The 9,288-nt window shown below is 48.2% G+C and overlaps 1 protein-coding gene across 2 annotated transcripts in view; it reads right to left on the reverse strand.

Moving 5' to 3' along the window:
* Positions 1–8,512, reverse strand: part of epha4l (eph receptor A4, like) — a 57,167-nt gene extending 48,655 nt beyond the window's left edge. Inside the window, exons 1-3 of one of the 2 annotated variants that reach the window (XM_023428410.2) lie at positions 8,236–8,512; positions 6,404–6,471; positions 3,161–3,824 (exon numbers count right to left, since the gene is read on the reverse strand). In XM_023428410.2, coding sequence (XP_023284178.1) covers positions 3,161–3,824; positions 6,404–6,471; positions 8,236–8,332 — 829 coding nt within the window. In that variant the 5' untranslated portion in view covers positions 8,333–8,512. The remainder of the gene's footprint in view (positions 1–3,160; positions 3,825–6,403; positions 6,472–8,235) is intronic. The other variant, XM_023428408.2, reaches the window with a different exon arrangement.
* Between the last annotated feature and the right edge of the window lie 776 nt (positions 8,513–9,288).

The following is a 9,288-nucleotide window of genomic DNA, read 5'->3' on the forward strand; positions in this document are numbered from 1 at the left end:
CACCACCACCCCCCCCACCCGCCACATACACAGGCATAGAAACCCACCCTGAAATCTGCAGATTCTCCTGAAAACACAGCTCACTGCTCTGAACACACTGTCGTTCAAAAGTTTCTCTCTTATCGGCGGAAAAAAGCTGTTAAGGGTAATTATCATTTCCCCTTAATGGGATACGTAGTTCTCTCTAATCTCTCCCTCCCGTCAACACCCCTCCAACAGTAGGAACCCCCTCACCAGATGAGGAGCGAGGGGACATCCTGACCCCCACCCTTCCTCACAGCGCTTGTGTGTGTGTGTGTGTGTGTGTGTGTGTGTGTTTGGGGGGAGGAGGTGGTTAACACGGAAAGGGATCCCAAATGCAAACAGTCCCCTCTCTTTAGATCAGGGGGCCCCCTTGGCCCTCGGTGCCCTGGTTGCCCCTCTCGCCTTGGCCCGGAGTGTACACCCTAACCACCCTTGGCCCACCTCGAGCACAGACAGACATACACACCCCCCCTGCCTCCCCGCCACAGCTGTCAAAACCTTGACATCTTAATCAATCCTGGATCCACGACCCTGTCAGACGCAGCGCTAAGATGGATGCAGAAGGGGGCGACCCCTGACCTCTGCCAGGGGTGGAGAATACAACTTCTACGTGCCCCATCAGCCCCCGACTCTGCCACCCCCCCACCCCGAAAAACATCACCAGCCTCAGTCGGCTCCGCTGCTGCCCCAAACAATGATGGAGGAGAGCCCATTCATCCTGGGCTGGGAACCAGGGGCCGGGGTGGCCTTATAACCCCACACGAACACAAGACAAGCAAAGACACACAAGTATGCGAACACACACTCTTGCACACACACACACACACACACACACACATACATACAACTGAGCTTATGTGCACCATAGAAAAACCTTTAGAAAGAAAAGTTTGAACCAAAATCAAGCCACATAGAATGAACACCGGCTGACACAACTTTTTAATACAAAAAACATAAACACACACACACACACATAACCCCATGACCCTCCCTTCTCATCCAACCCCCCCCCCCCAAAAAAAAAAAAAAAACAGCTCCTAAGTCTCTTGAGCCCCTCTCCCATAGAGCCTGTCACACTGAGGAATATTAACCAGCTCATCATTGCACTTGAAGAGTGACAGTGGCCAGCACCTTTTCACCCTCGAGTCACTGGAGCCGACCCGCACCGACTTCCTCGGGCTTTCAGTGCAACGTCAAACCCAATGCACATTACCCCACGGTCCAACCGAGAGCGAAATGTTAAACATCTAAAACAGTGTAATTGAAGCTCGGAGTGAACGGAGTGGACGTATTGGCACTGCAAACTTAAACAAGGCAAAGCAGATGCAGTGATATGTGAACTAAATGGATATATTGGCTTGAGAAGCAACACTGCCAGCTCAGAGGCTGGCAGACACAACGAGACTGCATTAGTCATATAAAATCAAGGGCTCCAAATCCTTTATTGCCTTCTTTGGAGGGTTAACAGCTATTTATCCTAACTGGAATTAAAGGAGAGATAAGGACTCTATTTCAGCGTTGTGGGCAAATTGAAGTTATGACATACAGCATGAGATCAGGGTTGAAATGAGAGGTTATTATAGTAAACTGCATGATAGAGGGCCGGTCCAGGGGAGAATTACCTAAAGTCTGTAACTAACTACCTTCTGGTCTCCCTCACTCAACCCCTCCATTTTCCTCTGAGCTCCTTTGAAGCCGACCCCGGGGACAGAAACCTGGCCGCAGCCATCCGAGCCCAGCGACGGGGAAGATGGGCGACATTCCAAGTGAATTCTTAAGGCTCAAATTATACTTTTTTGGAACAAATACACACACACACACACACACACATACACGAGTACACACACAAATCCATCTGTGGCCACTTGTACCCCCTTTTTCCTCCGCCCACCCCCCAAGCAGCCAGTAGTACCCTTAAATCACCAGACCTGTTTGTCATGCAATTAGTCCCCCAAGATAAAGGCTCCCTTGTAAATAAGGAGAGGTGTAGTGGTCCATCCCCCTGTTAATCACCCGTGCCCAGCCTCTGACCCCTCACTGCTGTGGCCCACTGCTTTTTTGTGTGTGGAGGTGGTGGGTGGAGGGTGGTGTGCACCAATAAACCATCGTGGCAGAATTAGCATCAACTCGTCTGGCCGGCTGACAACTGCGCCTCGGCTTGGCAAAATGCTGCAATGCGAGATCCACAAAGCAGCTGCTGAATACTACCCGACGCTACCCACAATACAGTGCTGCATACCATAAACTACAATTTACTGCGCGCAATGAAACAACCGAGTTAAATAAGGGGAGAGTCTATCAAAAATGCCAATCATCGTGAGAGAGAGCCCGAGCTTGAAAACTCTAGAAGCAGAAATTGGGAGGGATCTATTGGCAGGTTTTGTGGCCATTCCTGAATTCAGCAACACACTGAAGCCTCTATCATGCTCCTGATTTTAAAAAGCGTGGAAGGAGGTGCTCTGCACTGACCTTAAAACCTCATCAAAAAGCCTGGTATAGGATCACAATGAGATGAGACTAGAATAATCGTCCGCGAAGGGCTATTGCCCCCTACCAAACAGCAGTATTTCAACTCCATCTCCCAGCTGTGTATTTCCACTCCTCTCATACCTGCTTGGAATGATAAACTCGTTTCTCTCCCCTTCCCTTCCCCTACAACTGCCTATCTCTTCTTCCCAGCTTCAGGCTCCATTGGGAGTAAGAGAAAGAGCAGGTGGGGGTGAAAGACACAGCGGTGGTGCGAACCAGTCGGAGCTCTACACCCTCCCCTACCCGGTGTCACCAATTCTCCTGGGATGCACCCCGTTGCACAACACCTCCCAGTGGGCCCGCTAATTACTCCATTTACAGTCATCATTGCTTCTATCGCCCAACCAGACGAGGAGAGGAGAAAAAACCATGTCCCACAGGGTACGAGGTAGGTGAATCGAGGGAGGGAGGAGAGGGAAGGACAAAGAGAATGAAACGGGCATAAAGGAAAAGAGAGGAAGGGGAGAAATGAAAGAGAGGTAGGATACAGTACAGACAGGCCATCAAAGGAAAGAGAGAGAGCTCTATAAATAGCAAAAGGAGCAAAAACAGCCAGTCAGACCAAAAAAAAAGAAAAGAAAACGTAAGTCAAACACCACTTCTTTACCTTGGCATTCTGCATTGCGCTCCTCATATCCAGGGTTGCACAGGCAGTTCCCAATGGGCACCAACCACTCTCCATCGGCCCCGCAGTACATCTTGGGAACCTCCTTCTCCTCTGAATTATCCACGCACGAGCCACGAACTTCCACAAGCGAGGACGTATCGGCTCCAGTGATGGTGTCAGGAAACTGGGCCAAGTTACGCACCGCTAAAGGGCACTTCTTGTAGAAGACCCTGACAGACACGAGCGCAATGCACGCTCCGACATCCTGGAAGGCCAAATAGAAGCCCTTGCGGGTCAAGGCGCCCACGTCTCGAACCTCCGTGTTCAGCTTCATGATGCGATCGCCGATGTCCACCTGCGTGAAGCTCTCGTCGGCGGCGATGGTGTCGATCTTGCCGAACTGGTTCTCGCGGATGTAGCGCTCTTTGTCGTTGTTGGACTCGTAGTAGTAAAGGTTGAAGGTTTCCTTGCAGGTTCCCATGACCCCCGGGAGGCTGTTGCAGTCTCGGAGGGTGAACTTGATCTCGATGTAGACGCGCTGGGCACCGCCGCGGGGGATCCAGTCCGTGCGGAGCCAGTTGTTCTGGTTTGGCTCCATGACGTTACACACCTGGTACGTCCGAATGGGAATGTTCTTCTCATCCATAATACTCACTTCCTCCCACTGGGGAAAGGCCACAACATTAAAAAACGTTACAAGGACATTCTTAAAACCTCCGAAAACCATACTCAACCATTATTAAATTAGACGATTGAACCAGAAGGAAAATGCAGTAAAACTGTTGCAGCAGTATTACTAAAGGTTAAGAACATCCAGAAAAAATATCAGAACTAAATGCTCCCCTAATTAAAATGGAGTAAGGAAGCATCACACACGACTGAGAGCCGCTCTATGCCAAGAGTGAGAGATACTGAGCAAAGCGCAATGCGAGAAAGATTGGTCAATATTTGAGTCTCAGCAGAGCAATTAATTGATGGCTAAACTTAATGCATATTTTATGAATGGCACCTAATAGACTTGTTAGGTCCTAATATAGAATCATAAAGATATTAATATTCATGGCTTCTCCTCAACTGCGAGAAAGGAAGTTTGTAATTAGTTCTACGCCACAGTAATGCCTACACTTCAATTACTTGGGGAGTCGTATACAAAATCCTCTTCACAATCTCACACACACACACACACACACACACACACACACTCACACAGAAACACACACAGAAACACACACACTGAGAGACCTGGAGGGAAAACAGGGGATTGTGTGAACACACACAAAAAAAAAAAGTAAAGGTCTCTGAATCAACACTAATGATCTAATGTGATCCTGCTTTACATCTGTGTACATGACGGGGGAGTGGGAGACAGCACAAATGTTCACCGCTGTTGTTAGTATGAACTCATAGAGAGGGAGAGGGAGACGCTGACGTGGGGGTGCATGGATTACATTATCCAGCGCGGCCTGGCTTATTTTTGCCGAGGGGGAATGTTTGTTTTACTTATGATAAAGTTCCCCCCTCTCCACAGAGCGCTGTTGAGCAAACACAAGCATGTCTTAAGAGGCTCAAAGCAGTGTGTTCCCTCAAGTTTTTCATGGTGTGTTTTAAATAGAGTCTTTGACTGAGCTGGGGCCGTAAACAAGAGCAGACAGGCCTTTGGCTGCCGTACCTTCAGCCATTTAGAAAACTGTAGGAAAAAAATAAATAATAATAATAATAACGGGGCAGTGGAAGATATGGGTTTATGCTGCCAGATTTGATTCAACGCCTTATCATAAACAATCGGGTTTAAAGTCTTATTTCCCCAGAGGAGGGTGGGATAACGCTAAACATAGCTGCGGCTGTATGATTTGAGAAAATGTCTATCATTCCTCGCTTTTCCATTCCACTCTGCTCTCTTCCTTTAACCCCCACCCCACCCCTTTTGTTGTGGAAATCAAGCAGCGTCGAGATAAGGCCGCACCTTCCTCTGATAGCAGGGAAGAGGAAGAATAAGGGCAATTGGTCGTAATGAGGGGGTGAATGCAGGCTTGACGGGGGCTGCCAGGACCCTGTCAATCACTGGTTTGTGATAAAATGGCCAAGGGGAAGAACCTGAGTGCGGCGAGCAACAGCCAAGTTTATGGAGAAAAGCTTGCCAGCAGAGCCTGAAGGTGAAATCCTGCTCCCCTGGGTTCACATCCATTTGTTGATAATTTGTATTAACCTTCATAAAGGATTAAAAGGCTTGTGCTTGTGTGCATCACATTTCTGTGAGTAGAACAAATGGAGGTCTGACTGGTGCTTATTATGAACATTGATTAATTTAGGTTACCGCTGGCCTCCGAAAGTAAGTCATTCAAATACATCTCAGGCCATTTTCTATGTGATCAAATTTAGCCTTGATTAAAGGCAAAGCACGTGCCTCACCTTTCCCTAACAAGCGAATGCCCGTGGCACATCAGGGCCACTGAGGGCCCAACTGCGGCCCCTATTCTTTCCCCCACTCGGAGCCACTGTAGATATCCCAATTAGACTGAGAGATCACGCATTTGGTCGACACTATTCCCCCGCTGCTTAAAGCCCGACCCAGTCGTCCTGCGGCAAGAGCTGAACCCCACTGCACTTTCCCCCTTTATTCATCCATTCCAGAGGACCCTCTCTCAGCTGCCAAGTTCCTCTCTCTCCCCCTCTCCCTCTCGCTCCCTCTCTTCGACTCAATGGTGGAAAGGGATATAAAGTTTCCCCACAAAGACCGATTCAATCCACCGTCTATTCAGGAAATCTGACGCCCGCTGCAGTATCGGCCCCAGCATCTGACCATTACAGAGTGGTTAGAGAGAAGGGGAGCGAGGAGAAAGGGGAGAATGGGGTGAGGAGGGGTGCCTATAGACCCGATGGTTTCTCAAAGTGAATTCCGGGGACCCCATGGGGCCCTGGAGGGTGATCCAGAGGATCTCGGCACACAACAAAAATGGCAAATTCTTGATTTATCCATATTTAAATGTAAGACACTGGAAATTAGGCTGCGCCTTGATCTCACCCTGAGTCTAATAACCCTACAGTGCAGACAGCTGCACAATAAATCACAGACAAAGATATTCCCATAAAGGGCTCACCAGGACAAAATCTTATCAAAGAAGGCTGTGTATCTATTTGGCGGTCCACTCCAGAGCTCCTGCCAATAATGGATATTATCTCTCCATTTTTGCTCAATAGGGGATCATGCATCCTAACAAGGGGACACTTCTTTGCAGTACTTACCCCTCCTTCTGTCGGGTTGGCGACCCATCCCAGCTCCCCCTGTACAGCTCTGGAGTCCAATAACGTGACTGGAAAACAAGAATAGGAGAGGTGAGCGTGCTGTCTCAGTCCGTCCATACAGCGATCAGCAGTGGCAAGTATAATCCACTTATAGGTCTCACACACTGAGGAGGGAAAACGGGGCTGCTGTGTTTTTTTAAAAGGCTTAATGAAAATGTGAATAATGGTTAAAGGATTTATTGACCATAGAAATATGTTCATGATGGATGCGAGTACACAGAGAGAGAGAGAATAAAAAGTGTAGGCCAAATGTTTTGTTGTGTGGAAATCCCTGCTGGGCTTCGCGGACGTCGTTTCCATTGATTTTCGTTAGGAAAAAGATTTTTCTACAAATGACAAATGCATTTCCCAAGTGTCTTTAAAATAATGATTTTTCACTTTGCTCAGCTGCAGCAGCAGCTTTCGAGCATGTTAAATGCGATCGGAATCAGTTAGAGAGCCGTGTGCAGAAACTTGGTCGTTGAGGAACAAAACGCATTTAAAACGCGAAAGTCTGTCTCCTACAAAATAAAATTAAAACATTAATTTAAACATATTTTCGATTGAATTAAATGACAAAGAGACGCTTGGATTTATTTTAGGGTTTTTTAAAATTCGGTGTTGGTAAAATGCGTAATCAACTGTTAATCGTAAATCAATGGCTTAATAAGCTCCTTATGCATCTCCACTGTTTACATTATGGTTTATTAGGTACAATACAGACTGATCCGTTTTAAATTTGGAGCATTTGTTTCATATTTGAACAAACTGAGCCCGTGATGCATCATTGTGGACTTGTGTCAAACAGCTTGCTCTGCCGATCAGGACCGAGGCAGAGCAGTCAGTCCTGCAGACAGACTTCGTGCATCAGATGAGGCTGTTTTAAATCCAGTCTTTTGTTTATTTGTGTTTGCAGTACAAAAAACTAACAAAAAACAGGCTGTGACCTGAGCTGGGCCCAACATTTAGAAACTGGATCGACTGTACTGCGCGCTGGGAGCCCGAGCAGGCAACTCCAGTCCTGAAAGCTTCACAGATCTGGTTTAGTGTCGGGACACAACACGCTCGGTTTAAACATCCTGCAGTTCAGTGCTTGGTCGCTTTACAGTAAGAAGCTTCTACCTGCTAAAACAAAGATCAAAACTAAGATCATTTAATAATTGCATGAAACTATTCTTTAATTCTCTGTGTATCTAACAGCTCAATAAAACTTCGATAATTTATTTCCCTTTAATCTCTACAATCATTTTCCACCTAATCGCACTGTGACAGCAGGAGCGATCACCGTGAGCAGCTCTCAAACTGATAAATAAAGAGCTGCCTGCTCAGTCGGATCCGTGCCGAATTTGCTGGTCTCCCACTGACTCGTAAATCCGCTTCATTTCTGTGCTACAGGTCCGTTTACATCGATGCAACGCAACGTTAAACTGCTTCTCGAGCAGAGATCGGCTTGACCTTCTCTCTGCGCAGAGATCAGCACGCATCGCGGGCTACAAGTATCCCCGCTCGGGCAGCTGGCACGATCCAAGCCCGACCCGAAACCAAAACAGCCGATGCGGGGGACTCGGGACAACCGCTTCTCCTTCCAGTTTCGTTCACATGAAACCCGCAAAAGTCGCTGCGTAAAAAGGTGACCGTCCGTGTTTTCCCGTCATTAAACTCATCGCGGGCTCCACGCACTCGCAACTATAGGGGCCACGGAGTGAGGCTCCGCGGCGCAAACACGCACACACGGAGCGGGCAGGATGAAGTCAGAAGTCCGCGGCAGTTATTTTTTCTCCCGATAACCTTACCTTCATTTGGGGGGTATATCCGTGCCGACGAAACAAATGTAGATATTCCAAAAACAAGAAAGGTGGCCGTGAACAAAATCCCTGCCATGAGTGCCATTTGTGTCGTTGTTCCGTTTTTCTCTCCTCTTTTTCTTTCGTTGCTCTTATCCCAGGGTCCTGCACTCTCTCTCTCTCGCTCCCTCTCTCTCCCTCTCTCTCTCTTTCCCAGTGGAATATGGGTTTGAAGCGCACAGGGGGAGAGAGACGCACCGAGCGCACCACAGCCAGGGAGGCGGGTCTAGTCTATGTCTGTGCGCTCTGACGCGGACCCCGTCAATCCATATAGGAAACACAGTGAACAGGGGGAGAAAAGAAGGGGGGCAATAATCATTAACTACCCCCCCACACCCCCACACCCCTCCCTCCCTGCACACCCCTAACAACTCACTCTTTTATTTACCAGTGGACACCACAGGCAGAGACGCTGTGAGGTGGCGAGTGTGTGAGGTGGCTTTTCCCCGCAGGTACAAAAGGCGATGTAAAATAACTCACTGTGAGTCTGAGTCACCGATTGACACTACAAGAATAAACTGCGGGTGGAAATGTCCTGTTAGTCAACAGTGAAAACGACTGGGAAGCGTGCGCGTGTGCGTGCGCGCAGCCTATATGTCACATAGAGCTGTGTCGTCTACTTCCATCACCGCTTATTCAACTTTAAATCACACACATGTTCTGCCTCTCGATCACATATCGATACATGCACAAAATGCAATGCGTCAGTTTTCGTCCTCTGTGCTCCTCAGCAGTCACACTGTGCTGATCCTGCATGTAGTCTGGCTCCAGTCAAGCGCGGCGCTGTCCAAGGTGAGCCGCATCGGACCAAGGTCGCCACCTAGCGGAGATATTGACGCCTGTTCCGCCTCCACAATTGGATTAAAGAACAAGCATGAGCATGACCCCGCTAACATTACATGGTATTGCACTTTGTGGGATTGACAATGCCGTTTTGTGATCGGTGGCGGGGCTTGTATTGGATTAGTCACTTGCTATTATTCTAATATTATCAAGGCTTTA

Source organism: Seriola lalandi, unplaced genomic scaffold (assembly GCF_002814215.2).
Source record: "Seriola lalandi dorsalis isolate HSWRI2012SDOR001 ecotype SW California unplaced genomic scaffold, Sedor1 jcf7180002054874, whole genome shotgun sequence".
NCBI lineage: Eukaryota > Metazoa > Chordata > Actinopteri > Carangiformes > Carangidae > Seriola > Seriola lalandi.